Below are 21283 nucleotides of genomic sequence, written 5' to 3' on the forward strand. Positions count from 1 at the left end.
GTTCTCGTTTTATAAAATGGTCTGTTACTATTTGGGGATATCTTATTTTGTGTGATACTAACTTAAAATTAATTTAGCTCATAAAAAAAGATTAAAGAAGGTATGGGAAACATTTGGGATGTATTAACAAATGTTAAGAAAATTATATATAAATTCTCTTTGAGTAATATTCAGAAAAGATGAAGTAGATTTTTGCAAATTATTACTAAAAAAAATACTTTGAATACATTTATCGTTGATAGAAAATTATTATCAATTATTGAGTGTATTTAAAAAAAAAGATGATAAATCATAATAATGATGAAAAACGTTTTCAAAGCGTTGTAAGCTTATAGAATATGTTTGTTGTCAAAATTTTATCAGTATTGATGAGATTCTTCAAAAAAAATGAATTAGTGAAAATAAAGTCCTGTTGTGGGTGAATGACAGTCCCCAACAGGTTGAGTAAATTTAAAAAAAAAGAGAAACCAAAATTATTCCTGTTGTGGGTGAATGACAGTCCCAAACAGGTTGAGTAAATTAAAAAAAAAAAGAAACCAAAATGAAGTCCTGTTGTGGGTGAATGACAGTCCCAAACAGGTTGAGTAAATTAAAAAAAAAAAAGAAATCAAAATGAAGTCCTGTTGTGGGTGAATAACAGTCCCAAACAGGTTGAGAGAAAAAAAAAAAAAAACAAAAATGAAGTCCTGTTGTGGGTGAATAACAGTCCCAAACAGGTTGAGAAAATTAAAAAAAAAAAAAAGAAACCAAAATGAAGTCCTGTTGTGGGTGAATGACAGTCCCAAACAGGTTGAGTTAATTTAAAAAAAAAAACAAAGAAATTAATGTGAAGTCCTGTTGTGGGTGAATAACAGTCCCAAACAGGTTAAGTAAATTTAAAAAAAATAAAAAGAAACCAAAATTAAGTCCTGTTGTGGGTGAATGACAGTCCCAAACAGGTGGAGTAAAAAAAAATCAAAGTGAATAGCCAAGAACAAAGTAATATTAGTAAAACGTCGGAAATATAGAATAAAAAGCCGAAAATTTAAAAAAAAAATAGCCCGAGTCAAGGGTAGTAATATGTTAACAGTCGAGATTCATGGTTAATAAAAAAAAGTAAAATAAAAAAAAAGTCATAAGTAAAACTAATAAAACAATTTAAAAAAAAAAGTAGAAGTTGAAAAGATTAAAAGGAGAAGAGAATGCGCAGCTGGAAAGATGATATTATGAATTTATAAAAAAAAAAATGAAATAACTAGATAACGGTTAAATTATCCGATGACTCGAAGAGAGAAGAGTAAAGTTTAAAGAATACTTATAATAAAAATGAGAAGTTTACATGAGATGAAACATGTATAAATAACTAAATAGAGATGTCTTATATGTTAAAACACAGAATTGAAAGAACATCATCGGCCACAGTTGTTTTGTCTTTGATCTTGGTCTTCCTATGAGCGGAAACTCTTGGTAGAGTTTTTGGAAGGAAGAAGGTACGCACATTGCGTAGAAAAGAGGATGGTAATGAACAGAGTAGTTTCATGAACGGAGGTTCGGAACTGGGTTAAAACGAAAACGAATTTGGAAGAAAAAAATATCGGTCGATTACAAGAAAGATTTTTTGTCTTTATTAGAGAGACTTTCAGCCTTGGCTGGTTCGTCTAAGAGAAAGATTAAATTCTGAGATATGAGGTCGTTAGAAGCTGAAAAACTGTTGAGGTTAAGACAGTTCTCAACTAGTAAATGTAATATTGCTGAATTTAAATGTTATCAAAGTCCTGCTGTAGGGTTATTGGAGTTCCATGATAAGTGAGACTGAATATGTTAAACGGGCGTAGTCCTATAAAAGAATATCTCGTATGGTCTCAAGAGAGTCTCAAGACAAAAGATTCCACAGTTGATAGAAAGAGTCCGTATACAGTGAAAAATATAAAACAAAACAAACAAAATCAAGTGTATAATTTAAATGATTTAGAGTCAGAAAGCAGCAATAGTTAACGATTCATGAAAAAAAAAGAAAGTTATCATGACTCAAAAACTATGGGTCAAATGTGTAAGTCTAAATTTAATAAAGTCAAGCAAAAGTAAGGTATCAAGTGAATAGTACAAGAGTCAAGAATCATGATAAAAAGGGTCAAGGAACTAACAAACAGTCGAGTGTCAAGCTAAGATTCGAGAGACATATGTAAAGAAAGATGAGTAAACAGTCAAAAGTTAATGGTCAAAGGAAGAAAATCAAGAGTTATAGAATCTAATATTAGTGAGGATGATTATGAGGATTTATGATTCAAGGAGTCAACGGTAAAAAAATTATAGAGGAAAGAGATAAAATTAAATATCGAGCAACAAGAAAATCACGAATCAAAATTCATTGGCAAAAAAAATGAAGAGTGAAATGAGTTAGAATTTAAATATTAAGTTTTAAACGTCAAGAATCTAGAAATACAAATGAAAAAAAGTCTAAAAAAAAAAAAAAATTTCAAGTCAAGGAAATTGAAGGAAGGGCCAATAATGGAGATTCAGAGGCCGAAGGTAACAAATCAAAATCAAAGAATAAAGAGTAAAAAAAAAATCAGGTATCATGAGCTACTAAGCAAGTAATAAATAACAAAAAACTAGGATCAGAGGTCGAGAGTCAATAGTTAGTATAGTATAGCATTTAGATCAACAAAGTTGTTAAGTAACAAAGAGAAAAGTTGGGATTCAAAAAGCATTTTTGCAAAAGTAAAAAAAAAAAAAGATTTCAAGTTAAAGCAAATGGTGAAAGGTTCAACAGTAAAATGTAAGTTTAGGAGCTGAAATTCAAGGATCCAAAAATCTTGAAAAAGAATAGGAAACTAAAAGTAAAAGTTGAAAATCAAGATTTAAAAAAAAAATAGAAGCCATAAAGCAGGAAGCAGGAGTCATAAATGAATAGTCTAGGTAAAATAAAAAATAACAAAACTGAAAGAAAAAAAAAAACTCAGTGCAAAAGCAAAGCAAAATATCAGAAGTAAAAAAAAACAAAATTACTGTCATGAATCACGAAGCAAAAACTAATTTTAAAAATCAGAGAGGCTGATCTAGAATTACGAATATGGTTAAAAAAAAAAGAAAGGAATTTCGAGTCAAGGTAAAAGAAGGGAGAGTCAATAATGGAGAATCAGGGACAAAAACTGAAGATTAAAATAGTATTTTATTATTATAATACATATTTTAAAAAATATTCAACGAATCAAAAGCAAAAAATCAAGATTAAAAAAATAAGGTGTGACCCACGGAGCAAGTGAGAAAAGAATTAGGATTAGAAGTCGAGAGTCAGTAGTTAAATATTCAGATCAACAAGTTGTTAAGTAACGAAAAAAAAGAAGCATTCAAGATTGAAATATTTATAATTTATTTATTTAAAAAAAAGTTAGAAAAAAGCAGAGAATCAAGAGTATAAAAACAGGTGTCATGAGCCACGAAGCAAGTAATAAAAAAAAAACAAAAGTTAGGATAAGAAATCATGAAAAAATAGTTAAATATTTAGATCAACAAGTTGTTAAGTAACAAAGAAAATAAGATGGGAATCAAAACGCAGTTTTACAGAAGATTATAGAATCCAGGATCAAAAATTAATTTAAAATTGAGAAGCTGAAATTGAAAGGTCCAAAAATCATGAAAAATAACAGGCAACAAAGAGTAAAAGTTGAAGGTCAAGATGAAAAAATGAGAAGCCATGAATCAGAAAGCAGGAATCGAAAATTATAAATGAATAGTCCAGATAAAAAAAAACTTACAAATAAATAAATCTAAAAAAAAAGGGTGAAGTACCAAGAAGTAGTAAAAGAGTCAAGAATCAAGATCCAGTGTCAAGTTAAGATTCGGGAGTCAAAAATTGTAGATAGAAAAGTAGACATTCGGAAGTTCGGTAGAGAGTTGAAAATCAAGAGCTACGGCTACGGAGACAAGAATCTATTATCAGTAGGGATGAATATGATGATTTTTGATCAAGGGTCAACGGTTAAACATTCAAACGGTGGAGTTAGAATAAATTAGATGAACAAAAAAAATTAAGAGCATGGAAAAATGGAAATTCAAATGTTTAGATATAAAGGCAATGAATCGAGAGCGAAGTATCAGAAGTAAAAACATGTTTTATGAATCACGGAGCAAATATTAAAAAAAAAAAAATCTGGATTTAAAGGATCAATAGTTGAGAAACAAAAGCAAAAAAAAAAGATTTTGACAGAATAACATTTTAAGAATTAAAAGCAATGGTACGAACATTAAAAAAAATATTCAAAGTCAAAACCAATGATGAACGTTCAAAAGCCAAAGATATAGAGTTAAGTTTTAGGACTTTAAATTTAAAAAGGTAGAAAAATTATGAAAAATAATAGAGAACTAAAAGTCAAACTTTATAGTCAAGAGAAAAAAACATACAGAGCAATGAGTCAGGAAGTAGAAAGCTAAAAATAACAAAGCGTCAAGGGTAAAAAAAAAAATATTACAGGAAAGAATGGTTCTAGACTGAAGAATCACAAAATTTCAACGACAAGGGTCAGTATCAAGATTGATTGGTTCATAAATAAAAGTAAACTTTTAAAGCACGGTCCGAGAGTTTAGAATCTAGAACTAAGATTAAAATTTTCAAAATTAGAAGTTTACGGTCAAAATTAAGGATGAATACATCTGATTAATCTCTTTGTAAATAAATGGCACAAAAATTAAGAGTTAAAAAAAAAGTTTCAAAGCAACAGTTGAGAGCCAAGTCTATAATTCATAAAAAAAATGCATGGTTCGACAGTTAAACGAAAACATTGAAAGTCCACATTGAAAGAATTAAAAAAAAATGATTATGCTCACCTAATGCATATAATTTTGATTTTTTTTAAAGACAATCATCATTGCATTTTACCTAAATTTTAGTTGTGACAATCTACTATTTATTGAGCTTCCTGTTGTAGAAATAATTCTTTCAGTTGTTATAATTTTTTTTTTAAGACCCAGTAGAGGTGGAGGCGAATGTAGAGAATAGATGGTTATAATATTAAGAAAAATAAAGTGTAACGATATTTGTTGTACGAAGGCTACCCAACCTATTAATTGATTATTAATATACCTTGCTGTAGATAACTTCGGAGCGGAGATAACTTCAATTTGAATTACTATGAACGTAGGACTGAGAGTAATGAGAGCGAGAGCGTATCCCGATCGTCAGAGACGTCAGGTATTCAGGTCAGGTAATCGTGGTGAATAAAGGAGCTCTTTATTGAGAGAAAAGCAAACAGGGCTTCCATTATTGGAGCGTCAAGTCAGTTTGTAAAGAGATGTTATCGAGAACAGTTCAGTTGTTTTGTGTTTTGTGTATCGATCAAACCAGATGCAATAAAAGTAGAGATCTGGTGCAACGGAGTGTGAAGAAGTCGGAATAGAGGTGAAAGAAAATACCATCGGTTACGACAATGGCCTCATCACCCGGTAATCCGAGAAACCAGCTCCACTACCAAGGTCCGCGTCGTTTTCGACGCGTCGTGCAAATCAGCAGCGGGAAAATCCCTGAATGACGTGCTCATGGTCGGCGCAGTAATCCAGGATGACTTAAGAGCTATCATTCTGAGATCCAGGCTTCATCAGGTGATGCTCATCGCAGACATTAAACAAATGTATCGGCAGATTTTGGTTGATGACAGAGACACTCCACTCCAGCGAATTTTTTGGCGAAATTCTCCAGAACATCCTATGCAGACATTCGAGCTCAAAACGGTAACCTACGGCACGGCCAGCGCACCATTTTTGGCCACCAGGGTCCTCCAGCAGCTAGCAGACGACGAAGAATCGAACTTTCCCGAAGCAGCTAAGATCCTCAAGAGAGATGTCTATGTCGACGACCTGTTCACCGGTGGAAGCTCTCCAACGACGGTAGCGGAACTGCGAACTCAGCTTGACAAGTTATGCAGAACAGGTGGATTTGAATTCCGGAAGTTTGCCTCCAATGTTGAATCTGTTCTTGACGGCGTTTCCCCTGAAAGACGTGCTATCCAATCCTCGGTCGAACTTGCAGCAGACCAGTGCATCAAAACCCTGGGCCTACACTGGGAACCAGCAGCCGACAACTTGCGGTTTCACATTCAACTACCAAAGCAACCTCCAGACACCCTCATGACAAAACGAATTGCTCTTTCGCAAATTGCCCAGCTTTTTGATCCCCTAGGATTGGTTGGACCAGTCATCGTAACCGCCAAGATATTCATGCAGACACTGTGGGGCCTTACATCTGACGAAGACAAACCTTGGGGCTGGGATCAACCGCTGCCAGATTCTCTCTCCAATTATTGGATAAAATATTACTCTCAGTTGCCCCTGCTTGAGCAACTGAGAATCCCTCGATGTGTTGTGTTGGCTGAACCAAGTTCCATTGAATTGCACCTTTTTTCGGACGCATCGGAGCAAGCTTATGGCGCCTGTGCGTATCTGCGATCGACCGACGCGTCTGGTAATGTTTTGGTATCCTTATTGACGGCAAAATCGAAGGTTTCACCCTTGAAAAAGCGCAGCATTCCTCGGCTCGAACTCTGTGGAGCACTAGAAGCTGCTCAACTTTACCAAAAGATCTGCTCCGCCTTTGAATCGAAATTCACAACATTTTTCTGGGTCGACTCAACTACAGTTCTAGCCTGGCTGAAAGCCAGCCCATCAGTGTGGACTACATTCGTCGCTAACCGAGTGTCCAAAATCCAGCTGGCAACGGTGGGCCCTTCTTGGAACCATGTGGCAGGGCAGCAGAACCCTGCAGACCACATCTCAAGAGGCATCGACGCTGAAACTATTCTCGCGTGTGACCTTTGGTGGAAAGGTCCACAGTGGTTGCAAACCGAACAATCCTACTGGCCTGTCAAACAGCAAAATCAATCGTTCGAAACGCAGTTGGAATCTCGATCAACCCCGATTCAACTTTTGACATCAACAGCTGATCCTTCATTCATTGATCTGTTCGTCGAACGATTCTCATCGTTCCAACACATGCTACGGGTAACGGCATTCTGTTTCCGGTATATTTCAAACTGTCGGACCAAAAGGACGAAGCAGCAGAAGTTGTTTGGCACTCTTTCAAAGACGGAAATTCAAAATGCAGAATCAGCGCTCATTCGTCTTGTTCAACTTCAGGAATTCCCCAACGAAACAAGTGCTCTACGTGACTCAAAGTCCATTCCCGTTAAATCCCGACTCCGGTGGTTTACTCCTTTCCTAGATCAAGATGGAGTCATGCGTGTGGGTGGCAGACTAGATCGAGCATCCTTGACATACGACAGTAGGCACCAAATCCTCCTCCCGTATCACCATCGTTTTTCTGCTTTACTTGTCCAATGCTATCATCAACGAAATCTTCATGCGTCACCACAATTACTCATCGGACTACTTCGCCTTCGCTATTGGATAATAGGGGCCAGAAATCTGGCCAAAGTAGTCGTACATCGCTGCACCATTTGCTTCCGAGCTCGGCCAAAATTGGTTGAGCAATTTATGGCTGAGCTGCCCAAGGAACGAATCACAGCCACTCGTCCCTTCACGGTGACGGGGGTTGACTATTGGGGCCCAATTATGCTGAAACATCCGCATCGTCGAGCAGCACCCACAAAGGCATTTGTTGCAGTTTTTATTTGCTTCTGCACCAAGGCTGTACACATCGAATGAGTATCCGATTTGACAACAGCCAAGTTTATACAAGCATTGCGACGCTTTGTATCTCGCCGAGGCCCACCGTCGGACATCTACTCCGATAACGGACGGAACTTTCTCGGGGCTAAAAACGAGCTCAAACGACTCATCCGCCAGACTGAACATGCGCAGAAGGTTGAACAGGAGTGCGCTGATTGCCACATTAGATGGCACTTCAATCCGCCCAGAGCATCCCACTTTGGCGGGCTGTGGGAATCGGCCATCAATTCCGCCCAGAAACACTTTGTCCGCGTCGTACGTGACCATTCATTGCTCTTCGATGACATGCAGACACTCTTGAATCAAATCGAATGCTGCCTTAACTCCCGGCCTCTTGTTCCCGTAAGCGATGATCCGACTGACTTCGAGCCACTCACGCCCGGACATTTCCTCGTTGGGACTTCATTAAAGGCTGTTCCCGACGAAGATCTGAGCGAAATACCATTTAATCATCTGAGTACAAAAATTGTTCCAGGATCTGTGGCGAAGATGGCACCTGGAATATTTAACGAAATTACAACCACGAAGCAAATGGGTGCACTCACCTGTAACTATTAAAGAAAACCAGCTGGTTCTCTTGAAGGAGGAAAACATCCCACCAATGCGTTGGCCGACAGCAAGAGTGATCCAGACACATCCTGGCGAAGACGGAATCATCCGAGTGGTGACTTTGAGAACGCCGAAGGGCTCCTGTACAAGACCGGTGTCAAAAATCTGCCTGCTGCCGATTGCATCATCGTCGGAGGAATCAAGTAAAACAACCGGCGATGAACAACCAACATCAGACAAGATTTCCTCTTGAAGCGAGCTCGTTTCGGATCCAGTCTAGAAATAACATTTATCCAAGGCACTTTTTTACTTGGATCAGGTGAGTTCCTGTCCAATCTCTGTATTCCCCTCAAATTTCGCTACTGGGTCTTCAAATTGCAGCACTTTTCACTTCCCGAGGAGAACACAACACAATCCACACAACATGTACAGCACAATACTAACCACATAACACCACCGTTCGAGTCGACGTTCCGGTTCCCGCTTGCAAACTTTCAAGGCACTATACTATTTGCAATCAGAGAAAACACGACCGAACGACTTCACAACCGACTGAGGCGAGACGGATCAATGTAAACAAACATTGGAATCATCAATCATCATCAGCACCACGCTTAACAAAGTTCACTCACTCCATGGAAAACCTTACTTCGCAGTCATCGTCAGAAACGTTGTTTCTGAAGGGGCCAGGATGTTCGTGCATGCACGAAAATGAGTAAAAGTTAGCCTCAACACCTGAAGGATTTTTTCCGTGCAGTTATGAAGGCAGATGTTTAGCAGTGGGCTGTACTCGGTGAATGCTGGCAGTTGTTCGGGAGCTAAGAAACAAAAGGAGAAACCAAACAAAAAGAGGAGTTTCCGGCATCCCTAACTTATAAAAGGCCGTTCGGAAAGTCAGGTGTTTCTCTTTTGGCATCACACTGGAGACGTCATCATCGAGCCGGCGAGCATATGTTTACATCCAACGTGAATTCATTGTAGTGAAAGTAAAACTTGTTCCTGTGAAATTAATTTAGTTAATAATTAGTTAGTGTAATAAAGTTAAGTAGATTAAATAAACTGCCGTGAATTAAGTGTACTGAAAACCAAAAAAATAAAGTGTACTTACCTGGAAAACCCATACTTACCTGCCCGAAGGAATTAATATTTACCTGCCTGAAGAGATTATTACTTACTTGAGCGCCGCCTGGAGATCCATCCTGCTGATACGTTTCGCTGATTCGAAAGGTACTTCCAGATCATAAATCCGGCCAATATCCGGGGAAATTTCCCAATACTCAGAAATTCCTTAACAAAAATCAATAAAAAAAAAATGAAAAACAATGTTTTTCATCAAAACTCATTGATATCGATAGATTTTAAACCGTTTTTTGGCTTCCAAAAAACCTTTCTTGATTATTTTTATAAAACTTGCTCAAAAAATTATGTTTTGGAGGTGTTTGTTGTTTTTTATTGTTTAATTTTCCAAAAAAAGTGGATAAATTCGGGCAAAATTCTCTTCAATCTGAATACTGTTTTTCAGAGTTAAGAACAAAAATTTGTTAAAAATTATATGAAACTTTCATAATTTCTGCATTGAAAATTATAACATTAAAATGACGGTGATAAACATTATGAATATCATGAAGGTGATGATAGATTTATGACAAAGGGAAAATTTTAACGCACAATACGATTTTTTAAAATTGAAAATGTTGCTAAATCTATTGCGTTAAAAATTGTGAGGATTTTATGCCATTACTACTGCAATAAGACGAAACTTTTTCATGAATTCGTTATACTCTAAAAAATACCGGTTTTACCGGTTTTATCGGTTTTATAAATTACAAATACCGAAATACCGGATTTTAAAAAAAAGCCGGTAAATCCGACCACCCTAACTGCTACTTTACTTCAACAGTAATTATTTTGTTGCACACGAAACAGTATTAAACGATCCCTCGTCGCTTTGTTTACATTAGATCTTAGCTATCATTGGATGTAAGTGTTACTTTTGTTATCAGGTGTTATCCGGAAAAAATGGATTTCGAACAGAAACGTAGTGCTGTGGTTGCCTTATTCCTAGCTGGCAAATGGCAGAAGGATATAGTTCGTGAGCTGTCCGATATATAAGGTGTGGGAAGAAGTTTTGTATACCGTACAGTCAAAAGATAGCCTGGTGACCGGAAGTGCCAAAAACGGTATGGTGGTGGACGCCGACCTACTTTGGTGACACCTGCCATGGCGAAGTTCGTCCAGAAGCGCCTTAAGAGAAATCCTCGTCTTAGTGCCACTAAATTGGCAGCCCAAGCCCAAGCCCAAGCCCTACAAGATTCAAAAGGTTCAAGACCTTACGGTGAAGCAGAAACAAGAACGGGTAAAAAGAGCGAAGGCGCTGCTAAAGAGGGCCGCGGAAGGAAGGTTGAAAAATATCGTGTTTACCGACGAGAAACTCTTCACCTTACAGCAGTTCGTGAATAAGCAGAACGACAGAGTTTGGTTGCCAGACAGATCACAAAGCCATGCCAACTTGCTGACGGCCACCCGGCGACAGAAACCAGCAGCGACTCCGCTGGTTTTTGTCCCTGAAGGAGTGAAGATCAACCAAAATACATGTCGGGAACTAGTTCTACAGAATGTTGTCGAACCGTGGGCACGTCGACATTTTGGTTCCAGGGATTGGGTTTTCCAAAAGGACTCGGCGCCGACTCACGAAGTGAAGAAAACCCAACTTTGGATTGCACAACATTTTCCAGGATTCATTTCGAGCTCCGAGTAGCCGGCGAGTTCGGCAGACCTGAACCCTATGGACTTCGCTGTTTGGAGTATTTTGGAGGCCGAAGTCTGATGAAAAGTTCAAGGCCTAGACTGATATGGATTGAATGCCGCCGGAGGAGAGCTAATTACCTAACATGTTTTTAACAGTTATTTTTAAGTACCTTCTGGGATCCAGTAATTTTCCGTTACGACTGTGAACCCATTTCCTCAAAATAAAACTTTACTTGGAAAAATCTCCATGGAGGTTTATCCCCTAAACTCCCCCCATTCGCACGGCCTTGGCGTCACATCATTTCGTTTACTCCGGTGTAACTTCTTTATTTATTAACCGATTTTAATTCTTTAAAAGCAGTGAACGTGGCTTCTAAAGTTTGAAGAGAATCCGAATTTTGGTTGCAACATTGCTTCAGAGTGCGTTGATAACCTTAAGAAAGTTCTTATTTCCGTAGCGTTTCATCTGAAAATACCCTTTCTTCCACCCACTATAAATCCACTATAAATAAAAGCTCCGAACGCCTAGATATCCTGAAAACCGTTGGTATTTATCATGTTTTAGGGTTGTTGAGTTGATCCTAATTAATGTTTAGTTTAACCTAATTTATGTAGTGCGAAAAATTGTAAGCATTCTTCAAAAAATCATTTTTCAATTTGATTTTATAAAAACGCTAATAGTGTATATGCAATAGTGTATATAAATTTTAACAAATATTTTAAAATAAAAAAATCTTTGTGGTGAAGAAGTCCATGGAATGGGTCATATATAAAAAGCTAGGGGAGGAGCGGGCTATATGCGCCTATTAAGCAGAACATTGATTTAATCAAATATCACATCGAATATGTGTACAAAAACTATGTACACGTGTGCAGGCATCTGTTTTCTATACATTAGAGTAATTTTTATGTTAAAATTTTCTTCTGTTCCAAGAAAATGATTTTATTATAAGTGTTGTCTAAAATGTCGAACCTCAAACCGTGCGGGCTAAATGCGCTTATTTATGTTTTGAACAAAATTTTTGTTTTTTGGGCAATATTTCCGTATAATATCATAGAAACTGCTAGAAAGTAATAATTTCCGTACGAAAAAGGTGAAGTTTTTTAAAAACCTATGTATATTATAATATTATGGAATAAAACAAAAGTTAGGGTTGCCATACTATGGAGGCAGTTCATCCATGAGAAAAACTTTATCAAATCTGTTTTTAGATCTTCAATTCTCTCTCTTAAGATGTTATACAGAGCTTAGATTTGAAGGTTCAATGATAAAAATTATTTATTTATTCTATTTAACCTGTTATTTGAGGATGGAGGCGTTTTACAAACATGATGGGGGCATACAAAAACACTCTATTATTTCACTATATAATCATTCTTAAACCTTTAAAAATGCTGAAATATGTTTAATTTCTAAAGTTCATTTGAGTAAGAAACAAAAACCATCCTAGTTTTGTTTTAAGCTTCTTTACGTATAATTTTGAAAAGTCGAAATATTACATCAAAATGTATCAAATCCTTGTATGATTTTTTAAATTTTTTTGAGTTTGTGAATTCATAAAATTTTTCTTGCCTTATGTTCTAAGCGTATCACCCTCAAAATGCATTGGTCAGATAAGCTGTCTAGTCAGTCATTTCATCAAACAGCCATAGGGTCATTTAACCCGATAGGCCCATTTAGGAAACCTTTCCCCCATTTCTGTGTGTTTTTTTTTGGGTTTGTGGGTTTGAGGGTTTAAGGATTTTTCCTTTCTAGACTCAGCCGGCTTAAATTTAAAATACACTTACCATGGGTCAGTTTCTTTTAAGTTACAGAATATTTGTGAATAAGTTTATCTTTTTAACACCTTTATGAATACTGTAAAGGATTCAAATTTATAATTTAAATTTTCACGGTGTTCTTCAAAGTCAGCGACGTTTGGTTGTGTTTCAACAATTTCGACAATTTATAAAAATGTTTACAAGAAGAAATCCGAACAGTGAGATGAAAAAAAAAAACAGGCGTTTTATCTCTAAGCACAACAATTACCTCTTATTCAATAAGATATCACGTTGAAACTGATATGTCAATCAACACGTATTGACAGTCAACCAAATTACGGTTGTAAGATATCCAGGAGATACGATCCAACTCTCATCCAACACGTGCAGCCCTGCTTGATGGCCCTTAATTGGGGTAAGAAAAATGAATTAGTTCCTCCCTCCCTCAATTTATCCATTATTCCAAGAGAACCTCAGCTAGGAGTATGTGGGAAATAGTTGAGGAAGATTTATCAATATAACCGGTTACATTCACAGTTCACACGGATCACTGGAGATTGCTGGCTGGATCATGACTTTGCTGTGTTGCCTTTACAATGACAAGCCTGGATATTAAGGTAAATAATAACCAATGATTTAAGCTCCACAGTGAGAATTTACTAATATTTTTAAAGATTTTAACGGGAATCTTAAAAACAAACCCTGATGACAAATAATTTTTATAAGAAATGTAGAACTAAGTTCAATATATATTACATCATGTTTGATTATATCAAAATTTTGTAAGCCAGGATATTGATACACGCTTCAAATGTTCGAAGTCTATATTAGTTCAGCTTGTGTAATTGTCTAGAGGTAACATATCATCAACGAGAGCAAGGGCAAGGGCAATAAGATGCTGCCCAGATTAAGGAGGCCAATGATGATGACAAGATGGCGTAGGAGGGTCAGTCAGTCACAACAGAGGGTGTTTGATTGATCTCTGCTGATGCCGGTCTGATGATCGGTATGAGACCCACCCAAACGCGTGCCGCCGCCAGCCAACAGATTTCACGTTCTCAATGGTAACGATGACAGGCGGCCGCAACCCTTCGGTTGATTGATTCCGAGATTCGGTTTGACAGTGTGGCCTCAGGCGACTTGAGATATCTGGGGAGAATCTCCAGAAACAGAGAGTGTATCTAGGAATTTTCAAGCAGACGTGGAAAATTCTAGACAATGTATTTGGGAAATCCTAACTTTAAACCCATATTTTCAGAAACTATGTTAAAATACTGAAATTAAAAATTTTCCAAACTTTTCATGTTACTTAGTTAGAGTTAGTAATAAATTTAATAAACAAACCAAATCATATAAAAAGTTAGTTTTGACTTTCAATTACGACCCCCAGCTACTTTAACGGCACACGATTCGCTAAACAGTTTCCAGATGAATTGATGCTACGGTTGGCTGAACATTGCTGGCTGACTGAATGGATTGACGACGCTAAGCAAATATTGACCGAAAAGGGATGACTTTGTAGTTCTAGCTGGGCTGTTGGAGCTTTAGCATTCTGGCTCTTGACGTTATTGGATAAACTTGCGTCCCGTTTGTGGTATAGTGAAGCATCCATAATGCGTTCAATAAAATACTGTTAGTATTATGAATTAAATAGATATTTGATCCCAAATAATTACCTATTTGTTTAAACCGTTGATAGCGTTAATGATCATTCTGGATTTTGGCGTTTCAAGTTTCTGTAAAAAAATATGTTTCGCATTACATGACTACATTTCAAGCAATACTTCCTTGGCACCAGCAGTGATGTCAGTTGAATTTATTGCTTTTCAATGCCAGAAGACATACCCTTATTCAAAAGGCTATAACTTTTCACCTAGAAAGATACGAAGTTACTTTGACAAAGTTGTTTAGCTGAAAATTTCCCTAAGAGAACTTATAAATAGACACAAAACCATTAGCAGGCTCGGTTCTATAGATGAAATAATACTGATGTTGATTTTTCAGAACAAAATATTAAATTTTCCTATACCAAGCTAAAAGTTCAAATTTACTCATACCACCGTTAATAAAAAATATTCCAGACTGACCACAAATTTACTCAGTTTAATGCAGCAGGGAAAATATGTATATTTTTCATTTTTTTTCGTTTTTATTTAAGGATACAAAATGTTGAACCAAATTCCAACCTTTGATAAATTTTAAGCTCGGACCTATCGTACCATTTCAATAATTTCAAAAGTTTTTTTTCATCTCTTTTTCCTCCATAAAACAGATACTTTTTCAAAAGTGAATGTGATTTATCCTGTCGATTGAATGACGTTCGACAATTTTCATTCAACCAAAAAAGTGACGCGGCCAGTGCAGATAATTATTTCACCAAATTTGTGTATATGTCGTAACACAACCGCCAAACCAAGTACGTCGACGATGGTCAACACAATCGAGGTTGGGTGTCAAATAAATAAAGTCAAATTCAGCCATGCTGCGCTGTTATTCGTTTCCCAAAACCCAAAGCACCACCACCGGCATCGACATTCGTCCTTTGACCGCAGTCCTTGGTGGCCATTTTGACTCATCCCTCGGGTATCGGGTTGGTTCGGTATTTTTGGTTTGAAATTGACAATTGCCGTTCCCATTCCACCGTGCGCATCCCTTTGATTTGCTGCTGACCGATATGGTCTCACGTTCCAATACTGTACAATGGAGTATAAACATACAACAGCTTTTTTAAATTTAGATTTAGCTTGCAGTCTACAAAGAACCCTGATCTTCAAATTGGGATTAATTTATGTGGATAAACAAAGACTCTTTTATTCAACATCGAAACACTAACCTTCAAAACCAAAACCATTTAAACCATCATTGAGAAATAAGAATTTTCAATTGAAAAAAAAAACAAAGGGCAAGATGACATATCAAAACAGCATTTTGAATACATGCGCCCAAAATTCAGCCTTTACTCCAATCATGAATTATCGATATGTCAGCGTAATTGGCATCAGTAAAATAAAACCCGAGCCGCGATGATTCGATTTGAGACCACCGGCATTAACCTCCCAGCGCAGCCGCATTGCGTATGACTGAAAGAAACAAAATAAAAAAGTTTTCACGTCCCTCCCTATCCCATCACAAGACGAAGAAGGATGGAAATAACCACCGGCCAACTTTATGCCAGTAGTGCTTTTCCAATCATATCATCTTTGGTTTTGTTCAAAATGAAGTATTCAACGCAGGTTTCATTGGTGGAATAGAGTTATCTAAATTCAGGTTTGTACGTTAAGTACTTTAACAACCACCCATTACATTAGAGTTAGCTATTTGTCACTTTCCATTTCGCTTATTCCATAACCGGGAAGGTACTCATTTCTCCATTAGTACTTTGATACCTTTACCCAGAATATCTGGAAACACTGTTGTGTTACCACGAAACCAATTTATGTTGCCTCGTTTAACCGTGTGACGATGTAAACATTTGTCATCAGCAATCATTGATCCATTGTTTTTCGATTGCAAATAGATCACAAAGAGAATGAAGAACGAAAACAACCCGTATTTTGGTTCTGTACAGCGTTGCTGTACTGCAGTTCTGATCCGAAAAACGTTTGGCCCCAGAGGATCCAAAAGCGGGCAGGTAAGTTTCAACACCTCCCCTCATTTCGCAATTGAGAATGCTGAACAATTTCGCATGCCTCGCCCTGGGTAACGAATTCGTCAACGATCAGTTGGCTGATCTTCAGTCGAGATGTGCCGTAAAGACAGCTGACCGCTTCTTACGATTTCCCCTGGTGAAAGCATACTTCACGTCCAAATGCTCCATCCGCTGATAAGTCAGCGCCTCCTCCATGTATTGGATGTGGGGTGTTGTCCATCCATCAATGTGAAGGAAGTGTTAACCACACCCAATTCACCGAGGAAGTTTGTTAACAACAAACCTTCCTTGATCGCATGGCACAGAGCCCCAGTCTCAGCTTCAGTCGATGGCAGACTGACCGTATTCTGACGTTTTGTTGTCCACAAAGTAAAATTCCCGATTTGAATCCCTGCTCGCGTTTCTGCGGTATACCAACGTCATGTCGGTCTTACGTCGAAATTACCGCAGAACACGCTTCAGGCCTGATATGCCTATCCGCTGGGCTTATGTGGTATTAGTTGGTCTTCCAGAAACCTTAATTATCTCGGCGTTTCATTTAGCAAATGAATAGCTCTGAATCGCCGCCCGCGCCTCAGAGCCGGTTCAGGATTGGTGAAATCTTGGCCATCATCGTCTTCGTCGTCATCGCTACCCTTAAAGTTGCTCTCATCTCACACCATTCGCTGAACCATTCGTAGAACATATCTTGAGTGTTGTGTTCTGGTAACCCCGAAAAGTATTCTCTTGTAGCTAAGAATACTTTACTAAGGTAGCTTCGAAAATTAGCCACACTTCGATCGACAGCACTCATGCAAAATGCCGTAGAAATAAAAAAGTGGTTGAAATCTCTGGCAACTAACCGTTCGCCTAAACCACCTCCTCTGCAGCACTTGGAACAGCTTCCAAACATCGAAGACAAGCTCTCGCATGCTAACCACAGCGCAGCTCCTAAGCACGAGAATATTCTCCTCGGCTTTCAGCTTCATGGAGTTTTGTCTTCTAGCTCAAACGCTGTGAGCGGTCCAAATAGCCGGTAGGCAACGTTCAGCAACAAACGTCAGATCTTGAGTGAGTCGCTGAAGTGTGTAACCTCCTACTCGGTTACAACCTGCATTTTATGCATTTCGGTGGCAGTTTTGCCCTAAAAATGGTAAAATGTAGATAAATGTACATATTCACGCAGTAAAATTTTGATTTATATAACTTTTAGTTTATCTTTTATTTAGTTGGGCATTCGAATTTATTTATTTTGGAAAAAAGGAATTTAGCAGGTATTTTCTCAGTGTAGCAGAGTAGGTAGACTCAACTGCTGTAACCTCATTTAGCCGAGACACTGCCGAGACATCTGCGACATACGAAATCCGCGCCACATGCGGAAACACCAAGGGGATGACGTGGCCCAATCAGGATCGTCGACATCACCGATTGGTCGTACAGGGGGAGGTGATAAAAGGCCGACGCACGAATGGGCCGGCCTTTGATCCCTTGGGAACGCGAGTCCGCTAAGTGTTGTTCGACCGTTGTGCGCGCTTTGTTTTATCCGCCAACTAACCATCCACCATCCAAGAGTCGTGACAGTTGAGACCTTGGTGATTGTATCTTAAATAAGTGCAATTTGCTAAAGGCACCGTAGCCAAAAAGGTGCCTAGTGCGTCCCAAGAAGGTCGAAAAGCCGTCCGTCGACATACGGCTGAAGACACCGGCTGTCCGTCAACATACGGCCAAGGACCAACCGTGAAAACTGCGGTTTTCATCCACCATCTCCCTCTCGGAAATAGGCCTGGGTCGACGCAAGTCAAGAGCGTCTGACTGGCCCTTCTGAGGGAATCCGAGGCCGAGAAAGAAGCCCTGACAGCACGCCAGGTTATTGGTATCCCGGCGAAACTCCAAGATCCAGACACGTGGTACCACGGCAGCGAGTTCCAGCAGGTGTCCGGCAGCATCGACGGGTCCAGAAGCAGCAAGCAGTGAGTCTTATAGTGTTATTTATAAATAAATAAAATCGATCCTTCCTTTAGATTCTTTTAACTAAATTTTGTTAGATTCTTGAACAGTTTAAATATACCCCTTTTGCTGCCCCGTAAATATTTGGTATATTTTATTGCGTGCACCGAAATAGCATCTAAATACGGGTTATAACTGGGTGGAAGAAAGCGAAGGTCGAACAGGTAAGTGAGTGATTTCCTAGTTACGACGAGCCGACCCTGAGATTGGCTGGAGTCCGGAGCTAGCCGAAGGCCTAGTTTCAAGTGTTTGGTAAATAACCGTCGTCCGAAACACCTTCTCCAAAACCACAGAAAAATCATACAGCAACCTTGGATGATATCACGCATGCTGACCAAAGTGCAGCTCAATTTAACAAGAGTAACTCTCTCACCAAGCAGTTTCTCCCATCCTTTGATGCGGTCTAACACTCCATCTGGAATATTAGACCCTTACCAATCCTGGTTGCAGATCCCGAGAGTCCTCCTTCCGGCCGTCGTTATAAAACTTATAATGCTAACCGTAGCGTTCCTCGAGACCGCATCGAGACTAACCCTCTTGGAATCCAACTTCTCGGCATTGAACTCCATTTGTACTTCTGGCTAACCTGGAGCATCTCGTGGCCTTTGTGCTGGCGATCCTCTGCGTTGGTTTTTTTTTTTCACTTGAATCAAGTCATATCTGCTGACCACAGCGCACAGCCAAAGCGCGAGAGTAACCCTCTCTCCTTTAGCACCGCCCAATTAAACCGGGGTGTCGCTCCAGTTGGACCTGTCCACTTCTGCGCACCCCGGTTGCGGATCCTGAGACTCCTCCCGGCCGCCGGACGTGATTTCACGCTTGCTAACCGCACCGTGACTCACGACGGCATCAGAAGTAACCAGCTCGGTCCTCGAACCTCCCCGGAATCGACCTCTGGCGGACATTTCACTGGCTGGTCTCTACGCTGGTGGTCCTCCATCAGCTGGCTGGTCCTCTGCGGTGGTCCTCTAACTGCTCGCTGGCCCCACGATCCGGGCTGGTCCTTCTGCGCTGGCTGTTGGAGCACTTGCTAACCGCAAGTCTAATAAACTTTAGAGTACCCTTCTCACTAACTCGTTTTCCAATGTTCCAGAAGTATCTGGGCCCATAACCTGTTGACAATGGAGTATTCATCACAGGTTTCGGTGGTGGAATAGAATTATCTTCATTCAGGTTGGTTCGTTAAGTCACTTTCCATTTTGCATATTCCATAACCGGGAATGTCCTCATTTCTCAGTTAGTACTTTGATACTTTTACGAAGAATATCTAACAACACTGTTGTGTTACCATGGACCCAATTTGTGTTGTTTCCCTTAACCGTGTGATGACGTAAACATTTATAATACCGACAAGTAATACCGAGTGTGCGCAGGTCCTCCTCGAGCAATATCCATGTCTCGGGCCCGTAAAGGACAACCGGTTCAATGAGTGTTAGGGTTACACTTTGTGCGGGGGCTAAGTTTTCTCGACCGCAGTTGCTTGTGGAGTCCACAGTAGGCACGACTTCCGCTAATAGTTCGCAGCCGGATCTCACGGCTGGTGTCGTTGTCTGCGGTGACCAGTGAGCTGAGATGGATCCAGCTCCAGCTCGTCGCTGTCGAACGTGATATTGTTATTACTGGACAAGCGGGCTCGGTTGGTCTCGGATCTACAGGCCAGCATATACTTCATCTTGGACGTAGACGTAGATCTACTCCACCGCCGCAGATCATCAATGTCATTGGCAAAGCATATAAGTTGACTTGATCTGTTGAAAATCATGCCTCGCATTTCGCCCACCGCTCGTCGAATAACACCTTCTAGCGCCACGTTGGACATCATGCAGGATAGTCCATCGCCTTGTTCAAACCTCCTGCGCGATTCGAATGAACTCAACAATTCATCCGAAATCCGCACACAGCACTGCGTTCCATCCATCGTCTCCTTGATCAGTCTGGTTAGCTTTCCGGAGAAGCCGTTCTCGTCCATGATTTTCCATAGCTCGTCAAGGTAGATCGTGTCGTATGTGGCTTTGAAGTCTATGAATAGATAGTACGTAGAGACTTGGTGTTCACGGTATTTTTGGAGGATTTGCCGTAAGGTCCGTTTCGTCGTAGGCCATGAAACCGGCTTGATAACTTCCCACGAACCTGTTTGCTTGTGGGGTAAGGCGGCGGAGTAGGATTCGGTTCAACATTATTTAGGCGAAATTGAGGACAGTGATCGCTTGGTAGTTCTCACAGTCCAATTCGTCGCCCTTTTTTACACAGGGCAAATTACCCCCTCCTTCCACTCCTCCGGTAGCTGTTCTGTATGACAGATCCGGACCATCAACCAGTGCAGGCAATCGGCCGACTTATTCAAGCCCATTTTGATAAGTTAAGCCGCGATACCGTCCTTCTCAGCCGATTTGTTGCTATTCAGATGACAAATGGCTTCCTTAACTTTACTCATCGTTGGGAGTGGGTCCTCGAGCTCCTCATCCTGTCGGTGATTTTCTACGATCCGACAGGTGCCTCTTTGCACTACTGCCGCCCGCGCGGCGTTTTCTTCGTTCATCACCATTCTACACTCCTCGTCGAACCAGTCGTTCCGTCGAGTTATTTTCTTGTGCCCGATAACGTTCTCCACAGCGCTGTTGATGCCAGTCTTGATGGTTTCCCATCAAGACAGGCATCAACATCTTCCTCCAGCTCGCCCTCTACCGGCAGTACGGCCATCGATTTCGTATGTTGTTCAGTACGCAGAGTTTTGGGCGCATCTTCATCATCACCAGATAGTGGTCTGACTCGATGTTGGTGCCTCGACACGATCTGACGACGATGATGTGCGAGAAGTGCCGGCTGTCTATCAAAACATGGTCGATCTGTGATTGCGTTCGGTACGGTGATCTCCAGGCGTAGGTGGTGCTGGAAAAAGGTACTACGTACGACCATTTTTTTGTAGGCGGC

General features: G+C 39.6%; 2 protein-coding genes across 4 annotated transcripts in view; one reads left to right on the plus strand and one right to left on the minus strand.

Annotated features, from left to right (window-relative positions):
- LOC129744484 (Ig-like and fibronectin type-III domain-containing protein 1) overlaps positions 1–21283 on the minus strand; it is a 707683-nt gene that overhangs the window by 385145 nt on the left and 301255 nt on the right. The window lies entirely within an intron of this gene.
- On the plus strand, positions 5515–19386 carry LOC129742843 (uncharacterized). Its single transcript, XM_055734779.1, has 9 exons — positions 5515–7561; positions 7655–8052; positions 8135–8411; positions 16235–16348; positions 17973–18082; positions 18127–18315; positions 18468–18516; positions 18803–18977; positions 19026–19386. Exons 1-9 carry the CDS (start codon positions 5515–5517, stop codon positions 19384–19386), a joined length of 3720 nt encoding a protein of 1239 aa, XP_055590754.1.

This window comes from Uranotaenia lowii, chromosome 2 (assembly GCF_029784155.1).
Source record: "Uranotaenia lowii strain MFRU-FL chromosome 2, ASM2978415v1, whole genome shotgun sequence".
In the NCBI taxonomy this organism is placed as follows: domain Eukaryota; kingdom Metazoa; phylum Arthropoda; class Insecta; order Diptera; family Culicidae; genus Uranotaenia; species Uranotaenia lowii.